Source organism: Poecile atricapillus, chromosome 16, assembly GCF_030490865.1.
Source record: "Poecile atricapillus isolate bPoeAtr1 chromosome 16, bPoeAtr1.hap1, whole genome shotgun sequence".
NCBI lineage: Eukaryota > Metazoa > Chordata > Aves > Passeriformes > Paridae > Poecile > Poecile atricapillus.
Window position 1 is genome coordinate 7649812 of NC_081264.1, and position 15069 is coordinate 7664880.

A 15069-nucleotide genomic window follows, 5' to 3' on the forward strand; every position below is an offset into this window, starting at 1 on the left:
CAAGCCACTGTTACACTCACTGTAGCAGGAAGTCAAAGCAGCTGCTCCCCTGGCCATGGCTGTGTGCAAATGTGCTTGAGATTGACTGAAGAAATGCCAACACCCCAGGATGCTGAGAGGCAGCTGCTGGGGATTACCTGCACAGTTCTAGGCAGAGAGTTATAGGGCCTCCCTGAAGAGAAGGAAAGACTAAAGAGAACATCTATGAAATGTGTAGAGTGTGCATGAACACCGCAAACACACAGGAGTCTCATTCCCATGCTCCTATCCTACATTGAATTTAGTCAGTTCCACTAGTAAGGAAAGAATAAAATAAACTACAAAAAGCCATTTCTTAAAACTGGAACTATCCCCAGTGTTTGGGTTAAGTGTAAGCAAAGGCTACCCTTGTTCCACACTGCGTGGGCCTAATCCTGGATTTATCCACCGAGCTAAGTGATGTGGTTTTCAGACCGCAGAAGTAATCACTGAACTCAGCATGTACCTCTAGAAAACAGAGCTAGATGCCTAATTTATTGTTTAGCCCTATTTGGAAGAGAGAAAGAATGTTTGTAACCCCCACACTTGGGCCTATTTTACAGCAGCTTTTAAATACACTTTGTGGGTAAGTGCTTCGTGTGACTTGAGGTGACCACGAGTGAAGTATTGCCCAGAAATGCGGCCGCCTTCTTTCCTAGCAGACCTTGGTAACAGCATGGGCTGAGTGAAGTTTAACCAGACATGTAATCAAATCATACAAAGTCATTTGTCAAATGAATCTACAATACACAGATCATGCATGATATAAAAGTAGAAGAGTGTTACAGATTTTCTGTGATTTTCAAAAGGCTTCTACTAGTCAACCTGGAGCATTATAGGGATTTGTTTATTTGAAGTGGATTTTTTGCTGTGATAGAAAAATAACCATTTTTGCTTTCCATAGCTGTAACACTCTCACCCGGTGAGACAGACATGGTTATGGAAGGAGGGACACCAATCAAAGCCCCAAGGAATATTGATTTAAAGATTAAACCACAGCATGAAATGGACTGCTAACATGCTTCAATGTGAAGATGTCTAAGCACCTTCCATGCTGATGGACTAAATGCACAGTTAGAAATAGCAGAAATTTTCCTAGTTCAGACTGTAGCCTTGACATAGCTGCATGGTCTCCTTCCCATTCAGCCTAAGGATCTCTGCAGTGGCTCTCTAGCACAGAACACAGACTGGTGATCCTGAGGGCCCCTGCCCACAGCCATAGCTTGAAGTTCTGTGATTTTATCTTCCCCTAACAATATGAGATTCCTACAGTCAAGACAAAGATCTTGAGCCACTTTCATTCAGGGCACAGTTTAGTCCTGGCATCTTGGGTCATTCTATGTGTGCTTAAAGACAACAGGTGCTTACCAATACAAACAGATCTGTTTTCACCTGGGAACCCCAACCTGCAAGCTGTTGTATTGTGATAGATTACCACAACCACGGGCACCTGCGGCAACCAGGGACAGAAGGGAAGGAGCAATCACCTATGGAGAGCCACTGTTTGCTCAGACTAAGAACCCTCCTTAATTAAATAACCTCATTTTGTAGGGGAGGCTTAGACTTCAGGGCAGCCAAACTGACAAATACGCACAAATAATCAAACAAGAAATGAAGAAAAGAAAGAAGAGGAAAAATATTTATGAATGTTACTGTCCAATGTCTTTTCAATTAATGAAATAAGATTATCTACATATATCTACAAATATCTACATGTATCTACACTTTGCAGATATGATTCTTTGGTTGTCTTCACTTTTTTTCCTACACTGCAACTATTGAGAAAAAAAAGGGTTTGTATAATCTTTGAAGGAAATAATAAATATAACAACTTCATTAAACATTTGACCAAAGCTTTGGCACTAGTCAGTTTACAGATAACAAATCATACTGAAAACTCTGAAATAACAGAGGCAAAGCAATAGCAATAGAGCACATCCGAGAGCCATTTCCCACTGACTAATAATAAGCACAAAGCTATTTTACATCAACCTTTCTGAGAACATTAATTATGGTTTAGTCAGACACTAAGAATCTCACAATTCACTGCAAATGTCAAATAAAATACATATTTCTTGCACAAGTATTTTTTTATGGATTCAGATATATTTTTTTAACAGAAAAAAATTACATAAAATATTCATGGTAGACTGTATCCCTTCTTAAACCTTTCCAAAAAGGTTTTGGAAGCCCGAAGCCCACTGCCAGAGACAAAATAAACATTGCTATTAACACTGCCACCTGCACAAGGGAAAGAATATGTTTTAAAGAGTTTGTAATGAAAATGTACAAACATGGATGAATAGATGACTTTAAAAGAAATAAACTCCATCTTTTAATAGAATTGTGTGGAAGAATCGGAAAAGTGTTCGTAATACTGTATACCAACACAGCTGAGGAGCTGCTCAATACCTTCTCTGAACACAAAGAGACTACCTTTGGTGAGCATCTGACACCAACTATTCAAAACACATCACTGGAGAACTGTGATGAACAGTTCGTTTTTAACAGTAAGGAACAACTACTGAATGAAGATATTAAAGGAAGAAGAAGAAGTACTTACCAGCATTAATAGGGAAGATGCAGCAAGCAGGTAATGCAGAATAGGTGCTTTAGGACTACTGCAGTTTGGATCAGCCAAATATAAGGGGTGAGCCAGTCTGAGGAAAAAAACCCCTGAAGTCCCTTTAAAAGGACTCTCCACGGGAGAGCATTCAAGAGCTCGGGAAAGGCTGCAGGAAGGCAGGACTGCGTGAGGCTGCCTGGGAAGCAGGTGGGAAACACACAGCCTGAACTCTGCAGATATTCCCCCACCCCCAGGCTGTTTTTTAAACAGGTATTTTGCAGGTATTGTTGGGAAAACAAGATGCAAACACAGCTGCACATGTTGTGTTCTTGACCATAGGCCCTTCTCAACAGTTCCAGAAAATGCTGCTATGGTTAAGGCATCCCATTAAACCCCAAAAACTTACGAGTGGGTAAGGGCAGGAGGAGAAGTGGGAAATTTGTTCTGGCAGTGAGGATTCCAAGCGCTCCCTTAAACTAAACTCTGCTTCCCCAAGAATCTCCTCAAAGAACCACCCGAGCCACCTGTGAACCAGCCCTCGGTGTGTCCCGGGTTGGGAGAGACTGACACCGACAAGTGCAGGACGGCGCACGGCGGCCCCACAGCCCCTGCTCGGTGCTCACGTACAGGCCCCACGGGCAGGAAACAGCCGTGGACACCGCCAACACCGGCGGTAATACCAAACCTCCATCAGAAGACCCGGCGAGCGAGTGAGAGGGGACAAGTCATTTCACCGCTGCCGCCTCCCCGTCCTCCCACCGCATCCCAGCCGCCCGACGCTCCTCGGTGCCCGGCACGAACGGAGGCGCGGGGGAATAGGGAGATAAGGACATATGGCTTCATTTATCAAAGTGCAGCCGCGGGTCACACCGCGATGGAGCTCCCGACACCGCCGCCCTCACAGCCCCCACAGGGCGGGGCGCGGGGCGGGGCCCGGCTGCCGGCGATTGGGCTGTCCGGCTGTCGATCAGGTCAAGCTGGCCAATCAGCTCACTCGTAAGGCGGGAGGTGAGGGAAAGGCGGGAAGGGGGCGGGCGGTGTCTCTCGTGCCGCCGGTGCCCCGTTACCGGGGCCCGTAGTCGTAGCCGGCGGGCGCCCCGGCCGGCGAGTACATGTTGGCCGCCGCCGCCGCCGCGGCCGCCGCGTTCATGTGGTGGTGGTGGTGGTGATGGTGGTGGTAGCTGTGCCCGCGGATGCTGGGGAGGGGATAGGGGGCGGGCCGGCTCTTCGCCCCCAGGTAGTGGTCGTAGGCGGCGGCCGCCGCCGGCGGGTACTTGTAGGGATGGTGGTGCAGCGGCTCCGACGCGGCGGGCTCCAGGCGCAGTTCGTGGTGCGGCGGGCTGGGCCGGCCGCCTCCCGCCCCGGCCAGGGGCACCAGCCCGCCGCCTCCGCCCGGCAGCGCGGGGCTGAGCACGCGGGACATGAGCTGCTGGTGTGCGGCCTCGGCCTGGTGCAGCGCCGTCCCGCCCGCCTCCCGCTCGAACTCCCGCCGGCTCTCGGCAGCATCTGCGGGGGCAACAGCGTCAGTGCGGCCGCGGGACGCGCATCCGCACACGAGGGAAGGAGGCGCGCGAAGGGAAGAGCGGGGCTGCGAGCGGGGCGTGCAGCAGCGGCATGCGGCAGGAACGGGGATGGCGGGACGGGACCTTCTGACTCCGATAAATGGAGTTGAGTTGACTGACAAGCTGGTACACGCCTGACATTTTTGCAATTGTGTAACACTAAACAAATACAGACTTCCCTTTATTTTGTAGGCCCGGAGTGCGTTGGAAGAAAGGCTTTCGGTTGTCTTTGCAGTTGTTTGCTCTGGGTAATGGAAAAGCAGTCAATGGGCAGAGGTGCTGTTCGACCTGACTGCAGCTCCTGAATGGAGTGGGTCGGCCCTAAGCACACTGCCGAGATGCCTTAAAAGGGCAACGTGAGAAAGAACCTGTGGCCAACCCTGCATCTCTGCCTGAACAGCTGCGTTTGTTGCCAAAAAGTCGAAAATAGGACTCTAAAGGCAAGGCACAGTGTTTCTTAAAGCAGCAAATTTTCTTGAGCATATAACAACAGTAAATGTTGTAGTCCAAGGGAGAATTAACTAGGCTATGAAGGTATTTTTCTTTAAAGATTAAGTGGTAGCACAAAGCTCATTAGCAATGGGGCTGTGCACCAGCGTGGTGAGCAAGGCTGGCCCCAAGCATGCATGCATTCATGGGCTGTGCAGGCCAGCACGGTCTGGGTGATGGGCTGGCCTGGCCACGGGGGGGTCTCACCTTTCTCTGTCCCGTTCTGGTGAGCTGGGGAAGAGACTGGATTCCGGGATCTGGCAAAAGCGCTCATGAGAGGAAGAGCCCCTGGCCTGTGGTTCCTGGGCCTGGAAGAGGAAGGGAAGAAGTGATACAGAGCTGGTGGTCCAACAGGATGAGCAATTGAAGTATTGCCTATGTGAGCTGCAGCCGGTAAATGGGGCCCAATACAGTGTCCCCCTCCATGAAGCCTTGTGCAAATGTAAGCTGGGCAGATATATGTGAAACAGGGTGAGTGTGGTACTGCCATAATCAATAAAGGCATAGCCTTACCAGTCCTCAGGGTCGCAGTCTCTGAATCCCTTGGCAAAAGGATTACTTGCAATCTTCAACTGCGTGATCTGTAAGGAGAAGTGGTAAAACATCAAAAAAAGGCAGCACACAGGGCTCCCTGGCCAAACAGCGAGTGTTTCCCTGAGCAGGTTTTGGGACTTAGCAGTGCTTGGTATAACAGAGAGGGTCCACGTGGCTGGTGGAGCCAGGGTGTTCTTTGCCACAGAGCACAAACATGTGCTTTCCCTCTATTAGAAAATGTAGGTTAATATCTAATATGTAAGTAATATGTGGGTAAATCTGAGTTCAAGGTGAAGGGAGAGGCAGTCTGAGTCGGCTGCAAAAGCTGAGTAAATGCACTTGTAAGAAAATGCCACATTATATGGGTCACCACTGGAGCAGTTTAGACAAATCACTGGATAAATCATACTTATGTATTTATTTAATTCGCCAGGGAGAAGGCAGGACATTTTCTATATTTAAGCAAATCCACGGATAAAGTATGTGATTGTGAGTTTCCGGAATGGGTTGAAAAACAAACTTTAAGCCCCTCAGTGACAGTTCCAGCCTTAGAGGTCAAACTGATAGAAAGCAGGAGAGAAAGAGCAGCTGTCCGGAGCCATCAGGAAAATGCCAGCCGGGGAGGGACTCCAGAGCCCCTTAAAGGCACAGACTTTCTCTGGCCTCACCGCCTCCACCGGGGCGAGGTGCGGCCCAACCGCAGCATCCCGGAGAGACCTCAGGTCAATTTGCTCAAAGCCAGTGCAGAGGGTGACACTGCCGCCAGCTGCTCGGGGACAGCCCCGGGACACAGCCCCGGCCTGGGTGGCATCGTCGTGGATCGAGGCGGTTTCAGAGCAGTACTGAAAAGCCCCCGCTATGAAATCGTATTTCCCTTCGCTTCTGGGATTCCTGTTCTTTACATTACACTGATGCGATTTAAAGAAGCAATTGGATTAACTGCTGCCCAGAGATCCGCATCAGATTGGGGTGGGGGTGTTTTGTTTCGTTTTGTTTCGTTTTTAACGTATAATTGTATTCTGAGAAGAGACAGACCGCTACGAGCTTAAAGCAGTAAAATCGCAGATTTATCCAAACAAATTGTGAGTGACATTTCACAGCGGGAAGCCTGTAGTTTCCCCACTAGCCCCGGTCTCGGGTTTACATAGGTAATGAGGTCCCCCGGGCGGGGGGAAGCTGGCCATGGGGCTAGAGCCCATGCTGCTTCCTCAGCGTACACCGATGCAGTTCGCGCAGCTCCCCGGCTATCGGGTTCCTTGCGCTGCCCGGAATGGGTTTAGCAGATGGGGAGGAGGAGGTGGGAGTACCCCCAGCTACCCCCGCCGCTGCCGTCGGACACCGCAGCCCGGCCTCTAACCCCGGAGCCGGACGCACCCATGGTACCTCCGGGGCGACCCCAACCCCCGCTTTCGGTTGCCCCGGGCTCCGCTGCTTCCTCACCCGGTGGTTCTGGTAGGCGGTCACTGCTGTGAAGCGCGTCTCCTCGAAGACGAAAGTTTTGAAGTTCTCCTCCGCGTACTTCTCGCTGTCTTTCCGGGGGTCCACGTAGACCACGTGAAAACGCGGCTGGTATCTGTGCATGGAGTTCAAAATGATCTGAATGATAAAACGAGCAAGGAGACAATAACTGATCCAGGCGGAGCATGGAGAGAGGAGAGCGCAGCCCCTGCCCTGCCGGCTCCACTGCCCGGGGCAGCCGCGGGACTGGGGCAGAGCCCCCGGGGAGGGGCGCGGGCAGGGTCACCCCACGGGAATCGCAGCACGGGGAGTTCCCACCCGGTGCAGCCCCGTGTTGGGCATCTTCTCCCGGGAACACTTACATGCCCGTTGTCATCCAGCAAATTGTTGGTCAGTTTGAGCTTATCGAAGGAAACGATCTGCTTCATCCACTGCGCTCCTTTGGCCGGGGAGTCCGGGTGGTAATGGACTCTCCCGGGGGTGGCGGGGTCGGCTTTGCCGGCCACCAGCCAGGAGGAACTGTGGAAGGCGTACCTGCGGGAGGGGAAGGCACCCTCAGCCGGGGCCCGGGGGACTGCCGCCCGCTCCCTGCAGCACCGCCCCGAACGACTGCAGCACCCGCTCCCCGCAGAACCCGGCCCGGGACGGTTCCCCTGGCCCACCGAGAGGGAAGCACCGCCTCTCCATCACTCCCGCTTCCTACGGCCACGGGACGAACTAGCTCTTTTCCGCAGCCAGAACTGCTGCGGAGGGGATATAATATTTTAACAGGTCGGCGATGGAACTGTCGTGAGAGAAATCTGCAGGGTGGAGGAAATTTATAGCTACCCGTGTACATTTGGAAAAGAAGCCACAAAAGCTTCCCCCTTCCTCTAAAAAAGGGTGAAAAAGAGCCCTCTATACAGTAATATTCTGGCTTTAAGTGAAGACTGGAAAGTTGTGTGTAGATTAATAGCAGGTTCAGAATTTAGCAGTCTTGTTTCATTCTTTCAAAGTACATATTCAATAGTATCGTTTAAAACAGAGAAACCAATCTTCTATACACGTGTTTACTTTAAAAGCCAGTGTTTGCACAGGGGGAATTAGACACCATTGGACTTGAGCAGAAACATTACTTTTTAAAGATATACTCAATTGGATGTTATATATCCTACTTCCCTTGACAAGCAAACATTTCTAGGACGCCCTGAGAATTTGGATATCTGTCTAAATATTTATATATCGGACCCTGCGATTCCTATGCGGGCTGCCTGCTCGGCGTCCTGATCTGAAGCTAAATACATAATGTGCCTTTCACTGTCTTAAAATTAAAGGAGTTCCAAACCAGACTGCATTGCTGCCTTGAGAGTCAACAGTTTCCAAGGCCTTCCTACGGTGCTGCTGGGAACAAGGACAGGGTTTTGTGGCTTCACTCTCTTCACCCAAGCACCCAGGAAGCTCCCCAGCAGGCATGGCACAGCTTCAGGGCATGTGCTGAGAGGAGCACCGAGGGGATTTTTGTTAAGTGGCAAAGGGTGTCTGCCGTTGGAGATGTGTAGTAGTACGACAAGGAGAGCTTTTCTGGGCAGGACAAGGCAGATCCTGCCCTGTGCCCTGTGGAAGCCTGCCCTTCTGCCCATGCCGGTCTAGCCCTGGCCGCCTGTGAGCCTGGTGCAAAGTTTGAGGAGCCCCTGCGGTCCCGTGCAACCACTCCTGGCCCCAGACTCGTTGCAAATGCGTGAAAGAGACCCCAGGTCAGCCGCATCCCGTGTCCCCTCCCTGACTTGCACCAACAGGTGTCACGCCCAGAGGCACATCCCTGAACCCCCAGAGGGCAGGAGCAGGGTGTGGGCAGCGACCCACCAGCCCCCACGGCTCCGAGAACCGCGGGAGAGGCCAGGTATCTGTTACTTGCCGGTATCGCTTGTCATCCACCGGGACAAAATCCATGAGGAGCATGTAGTCAGCCATAGGGTCCATCCCGAATATCTTCACTTGGAAGGTGGGGAACATGCGCCTGGCACAGAGAGGAGAGAGAAGTGCTAAGTTGAGAAGCAGCAGCGAGCCCCGAGGCGCCGGTACGGTTCTCTCCCCTCCAGCTGCACCGATACCCTCCCGGTTGTGATGACAAGTTCCCTAGCAGAAACCACTGGCCGGAGGAAGAGGCAGATACGCTCAAGCTGCTTGAGGAGACTGGTTGCCGTGTTCCCCAGCCCTCGGCAGCATCCCGAAAGGCGAACCGCGAGCGTCCTGCCTCTCCCGCTGGCTCCGGGACCATTCGTATCAGACACCCGAAATGTCCCAGTGCCGTGGAACAGAGAGGACAGGGGGAACAAGAGCAAGCTCGGCCTTTGCTGTGGGGAGATCAAGTGAAAAGAATTTATTCCCTGTAGTTTCCCCATCATTTTAGCAGACCTGACTGGAGGCAAATGCAAGGCATTACCCTGTCTGCAGACCCACATTCAAGCCTCAGGAGTCTCGGCCAGCCCTGTGGGGATCAAATCTAAAAATTCCTGCAAATGACACGAGGTCATCGAGTTCCCCACCTGAGCAGCTTCTGTACCCACCAAACTGCGCCCGTTTGAAAGCAGTGGTTACAGCAGCAGCCCCTAGAGCCAGCGGGAGACCTCTCCCAGCCCGGAGGGGCAAACGCTCCCCCTCGGTGGGTATGGACTAGAGGGCAACGAGGATCTCCCAGAAAGCCCCGTCCCAGATCCACTTCATTGCAAGAGCCCGGTCGGGCTCCCGCTCCCCGCACCTTTGCGGGACGAAAAGCAGAGACGAAAGCAGCCCAGGGCTCTGGAGTTGGGCAGGCCAGCCCCCGCGGCTGCTCCCCCCGGTTCTTCTCTGCGCAGGCCCCCGGCAACCCAAAGCTAAGCCGAAACGCGGATCCCACGCTCAGGGAGGGCACGGTTCCTCCAAGGGGCTGCAGTACAACTGCGATCGGCTGCGGGCTAAGGGAAGAAGCCGGGACGGTCCCCCCCTCCCTCCGTCCTGCATCTGCACACACCGGGCCCAGGGTCTGGCCCGCGGCTCTCCGGCGGGACACACCGAAGTTGTGCCCTGGCGTCGGGACCCGTTATAGCTTCGTTTTGTTTCACGGAGTAGTAAACCTAGCGAGCGACGGTGGGCAGTATTTCAAGAAGGGTGTTCGCAGCCATTGAAAAACCAAAGTCCCAACGGCCCCCTGAACAAACAGCCCGATCAAACCCGGACACAGAGAGCCCCCCCGGCTCGTTCTCGGGGCGCACGGCCGGACCTGTTGTTATGTGCCCCCCTCTGAGGGGCGATCGGGCAGCGCGCTTTGGCTCGCAGCTCTCCCAGATCGGGCCCAGCACTGCCGGGCTGCATCGCCATCGGGCAGCTCCGTCTCCTTCTCTGTTAGGCTTTAGCAAACTCTGGAGGACGTTTTTAGTCGCTCCCTCTGTTATTATTATTTTTAAACATGTAAAAGCCCTCATTAGCTCAAATTCCGGTGTTTCTTGTTCTAAAACTTAGTTTTAAAACAAACAACCTGAGACGATAAGACCCATCTAGACAAACAGAAGGGCCAGCCCAGAGGTGCTGGGAGAGAATAGGCTTTGCAGCGCCTTCCCCGAGACTTTTCCTGCTGGATTTACCCCGTTTTCCTCCTGTTTTTACTCGCCTGTCTGGAGTTTGGACGGTGTCATAAAGTAAATGAAGCAAAGGGTGGGAGGAAAACCCCCGCTTCAATTCGAATTGGTTAGTTTCCGAAACCTTTTGAAGTGGAATATTTGCAATCCTTTCGCTCTTCTTGAAAGCCAAGAAAGCAGATCGAAGAACTCCTGTTTGCAGAGAGCCTCCGCCTGGAGCCTGAACGACCTTTTCCGCTAAGGAAAGCAACGCGGAGCCCGGCGCCGGGCTCAGGGGCCGCGGCCGGAGACAGCGGGCTGCGCGACCCGGCGCCGGTGCAGGCACCGTCTGCGGGAAATTCCGCCCGGCTCCCGCAGCGCAGCGCCGGCTGCTTTTGCACCGGGCACCACGATGATTGTTTTATTTTAGGAAATCGCTAATATATATTAAAAAAAAAAAAAAAAAAAAAAAAGGCAGCTGCGTACGTGTAAGTATTTTTCAATTTTTTTTGCGCTTTCGGGACCCTCAAAATCGCTAACGGGAGAGCAGGAGCGCACGGCCGCGGTCACAGCTCTTGCCCAGACCGTTTGCAGCGGAGTCCGACTCTCTCCTCCGGCCATCCCGCCGCAGTCGGCCCCGGAGCGAACTGCGAGCAAGCAACGGGGGATTCCTTAATTTGCTTGTTTTTCATTTCTACCCCCCCCCGCCCCCCTTCGCCGAATCGGTTTAAACCAAGGGAAGACTCAGAGCCTGGACAATTCGCAGCTCTGCCCAGAGCCTGGCGGGGAATAAGTTTCGCAGCTCTGCCCGAGCCGCCGCGGTGTTTCCCGGGGATCTCCATTAAATGCAATAACTAACAACTGTAATTGGGACTCCTCGTCCCCCCATATGTTTTGCTCGTTCCTAACCCGATCGCATCAGCCGCTTTCTTTGTTCCCTGGCCAGGAGCAGGGTTCTGGCCCCGGAACCGCGCCGCGGCGGTCGGAGCAGAGCCGAGAGGAGCCTCGCTCAGCCGGGCTCCTTACTCGATAATCGGGAAATGCAACAGCCCTGGAACACGTTTCAAGGTGTAGAATTAGGGTCTGTTCGCGTCTCCGCCGGAAGGAAAACATCTGCCCGTGCTAAGACTGTATTTAGCAGGTTTTGCACGGTTTGCGTGTTGGTTCTTTCCTTCCCCCGTATCGTTGCTGTCCGCCCCGGGAGCACACACACTGTCCTCCGTAAACACGGATCGAAGTCCCGTGTGGGGTCACAGCCGAAGGCGCCCGGAGGAGCACAGCGCCCTTTCCAGCGGGAGTGAAACCCAGTGCCCTGCCTGCCGTCCTCCGCACGCCTTCGCCGTCCGCCCGCAGCAGCAGCCGCGCGTCCTTCCGCAGCACCGAGGCCTTCGGGCCGCAAGAGCTCGCAGATTTCGCCCCAGGAGAAGCGCAAGGATCAAATGACGGCGACCGCAGGGTCGGGCCGCTCCGCGACTCGCCCTTGGGCAGCAGCTTTAATCTCCCCCCAAACTGCGAATTCAACCGCTCGCACCGGGCTCTCCCGCCCCGACTGGCCTGGGTGCCCGGGTCCGGAGGGAGAGGCTTGGAGAGCCGGGGCCGCTCGGGAGCTCCGCACTGACCTGCCTGCCTTGGTGACGATCATCTCGGTGCCCAGCTGGTTGAACTCGTCCCACAACGCCTTCATCTCTAGCTGGACGCTCACGTTGGCCACCTTCGGGTTCTTCTTCACCGGCGCCTTGGCCGCGGCGGCCGTCCCCGCAGAGCAGCCCGAGACTGCGGCCGGCCCCGCAGCGGCTCCACCGGCGCCCTCGGGCTGCTCGGAGCCTGGGGGCGGCGGGTTGGTCCCGGCCGCTGCCGCCGCCCCGCCGAAAGGGTAGCCGTGCTGAGGCTGGGGCGGCGGGTGCGGGTGCTGCTGAGCCGTGCAGGGCTCGTAGTGCGGCTCATGCTGTCCGTACGGGTCCCCCGGGGAGGGGGAGAGGTGGTACCCCCCGGAGGCGTTCAGGCTGCTCAGGCTGTTGGCCGTGAAAGCTGCAACATCGCAAAAATGGGACAGCTGGGTGAGCCAGGGGCTGGAGATAGCTGAAATCATTCCAAAAACAAGCGGTCAGGGCTCCGCTCCGGCTCCCGCTTTTCCCCCAGCTCCGCGCCGCTCCGCGCGGCCCCCGCCTCCGCACCGGCTCCGCGGGGTGCCCTCCGCCTCCTCTCCTGCCCCGCGCCCAGCCCAGCGGGGCGCCTCCCCCTTTCCGCTTTGCTTGGCCCCAGCCCCGCTCCCCCCGGGGCAGGCGGGGAAGCTCGCTGCTCCCGCTGCCTGCCTGCCTCGGCGCTTTTTTTTTTTTTTCCCCCTTTTTTTTCTTCTATTTTTTTTTTTCTTTGCAAACCCGAGAGGTCTGCCAAGAGCCTCGGCAGTGCAAAGCCCGTGCTATCTCTGCAGGCCTCCCTCGCCACACACCACTTGGGACAAAGCAAACTCCCTCCTTTCGCCTCCCCTTCAAAAAAAAGGGGGAAATAAAAAAAGAAAAAAAAAAAAAAAGAGGAGTGGGGAAACTCAGAAAAAGAAATCGGCTCTTATTTCCGTGTAGCTACGCTGCTGCAGGTAACGTCCTTCACTCTGGAGCCGCGGGGCTGCGGCTGACAAGGGAAGTCGGATCTGGTTTGGCAATGCCCCATTCCTTCTCGCCCATTCCCGGGAGAGAAAGGGGAAGAGGCCGAGACCAGAGCAAAGCCCCGGGTCTTCGCCGAGGAGCACCGGGACGAACCCGGCTGCGCAGCCCTCGGCCGCCGGCCTGAGCGGGCCCTGCGGCGCATGACAGGCCGCCCCGGGGAGCGGCCGGCTCCTTCAGATCCCCTCGAAGCTGAAAGGTTCCTTGAGGTCTCGGGGGTCTCTTGCGTTATTTCCGACGCAACCCCCAGGCCCCCGGTGGGAGCCGAGCCCCGGCCTGCCGCTGCCTCGGGCACGGCCGGCACTGTCGGGGGATGATTTCAGCACCTCTGAGAAGACGCGAGTCCAAGCGGCGGAGCCGTCGAAAGCTGCTACCGGGCCACGGGCAATGACTTTCTCTAATGGAGGGCTACAGGGGCCCAGGCGCGCCGGGAGGACGGCAAAGCCTCCTCCGACCGGCCCCGCAGGCAGGCCGCGTTCTGTGCGCTGCCCCTGGCCCGGCTGCCGGCCCGGGCCGTGTGAAAGCCCTCGGATACGCGGTGGCCGGCGGTCCCGTCCCCGCAGCCCTGCGGGGCGAGCGCGGCACTCACCTTCCATGTCCCTGGTGACGGTGCTGAAGTGCATCTTCTGCGGGCGGCAGCCGGGGCGGGCGGGCGCGCTGCGGCCGCCGCGGCGCTCCTCCAGCGCTCCTTTCCCTGCTTGCTCGGCGGCGGCGACTGAAATCAGAGAGGCGATACTGAAAGCATTTGCCTTGGGAGACAGAGGGCTGTTTTCGTCCATAGGGGAGACACCAATGCAGGAGCAGCAGGCGCGGCAGCCTCCCACCACGAGCCCCCCCTCCCACCCCCTCACTCCCCTCCTTTCTACCGCACCATCCAGGGAGGTGCGAACGAGACCCCCTCCTTCCAGACGAGGAGGGGTGGGGAAGGGAAACTTAAAAAAATAAATCTAACAGAAAACAACCTAAACCCTCTGCCCCCCCGGGAAGGGCGTTGGGGAGTAAGAAACTTCCCCGGGGCCCTTTGTAGCCAGCGCCGAGCACCGCAAAGACGGACCGAGCTCTGTCAGCGAGACGGGACCGGGGGGCAACAAATAAATAATCCCACGAATTTCTTTCCCGGGGTGTCAATTTCTCCACCCCCCCCACCCCCCCCACAATTCGTTCCCTGCGATTTATTATTTTATTTTTTGTCTTTCCTTCCCCTCAACCACCACCTCCTGCTTCTGCCCCCCTTGTCCCCTCCTTTTCTCCTGCACGAAGGGAAAGTGTCTCCCTTATAGGCGCTTTCCCCATTCAGTGGCTGGGAGGCGTCACATGGAAGCCGGGGGTGTTTGCCTGCAGAAGTGGCGGCGGCGGCGGCGAAAGCGAAGTGAAACTCCTGCCGAGACGGTGTCAAAGGGCTGGGGAGGCCCTTCCCCGCCTCCCGGGCACGGCGAGCGGCCGCCGGGGAGGGATGGGATGGGATGTGCTGCGGGGCGGGCGGAGGGGCCGGCGGTGTCAATCACGGCGCCGGGAGCCGGCCGACGGGAAGGGAAGAGCAGAGCCGAGCTGAGCCGAGCCCGGCGTCACGCTGCGGATGTCCGGCACCGAGAGAAGGGATTGCTCTTTTCCTCCAGCTCGCATGCACCTTGGGGCTGGGGGCGATCCTGAGGGTCCGGTGGCCGCGGGGACACGCAGTCTGAACCGCCGCAACAGGCGGGGTCTGGGCACGTCAGGGTGCGCTGCGGGCGCAGGTACTGCCGGCCGCTTCGCTCGGATGGGACACCCCTAACCCCGGGCCAACAAACTCCCAAAGCGCCCGCCAGCGTTCGAGCATTTCCTTCCCCCCCAAAAAAAATGCGGAGAAAACGGAAAGCAACGAGCGAGGCGGCAGGCAGGCTCCTGCCTAGCCCAGTGTGAGAGCCCGCTCCGTCGGCGGCACCTGCACGGCCCGTCTGGGCCGGGAGCCGCGCCCGGTTCCCGTCCCTGCCCTGGCGAGGACGAGGCGCTACTCACCGCCCGCTACCGGCCCCTCGGAGCGCCGCGGCGTTCCCCGGGCCCTTCTTTCGCATCGGCGCGGGGCAAGGCGACGTGCCCGCCCCGCCGGGTCCGGCCCGGCCCGGGTACCAGTACCAGACTCGGTCCGCGCCCTGGTGCCGGTTCCTCCTGCACCGAGGTCCCGAGGAAATGCCCCGACGGGCCGGGCGGAGCCGTGGGGCGCGCCGGTGGCA

At 56.2% G+C, this 15069-nt stretch overlaps 1 protein-coding gene across 4 annotated transcripts in view; it reads right to left on the bottom strand.

The window, feature by feature from the left end:
* Nucleotides 1-1655: 1655 nt before the first annotated feature.
* Nucleotides 1656-15069, bottom strand: part of TBX1 (T-box transcription factor 1) — a 151810-nt gene continuing 138396 nt past the window's right edge. The window contains exons 1-9 of one of the 4 annotated variants that reach the window (XM_058851856.1): nucleotides 14855-14983; nucleotides 13449-13574; nucleotides 11819-12227; nucleotides 8522-8623; nucleotides 6990-7161; nucleotides 6610-6765; nucleotides 5149-5216; nucleotides 4843-4943; nucleotides 1656-4090 (exon numbers count right to left, since the gene is read on the bottom strand). In XM_058851856.1, the coding sequence (XP_058707839.1) occupies nucleotides 3648-4090; nucleotides 4843-4943; nucleotides 5149-5216; nucleotides 6610-6765; nucleotides 6990-7161; nucleotides 8522-8623; nucleotides 11819-12227; nucleotides 13449-13482 (1485 nt within the window). In that variant the 5' untranslated portion in view covers nucleotides 13483-13574; nucleotides 14855-14983 and the 3' untranslated portion in view covers nucleotides 1656-3647. Of the gene's footprint in view, nucleotides 4091-4842; nucleotides 4944-5148; nucleotides 5217-6609; nucleotides 6766-6989; nucleotides 7162-8521; nucleotides 8624-11818; nucleotides 12279-13448; nucleotides 13664-14854; nucleotides 14984-15069 lie in introns of those variants that run through there. The other 3 variants (XM_058851855.1, XM_058851854.1, XM_058851852.1) reach the window with 3 other exon arrangements.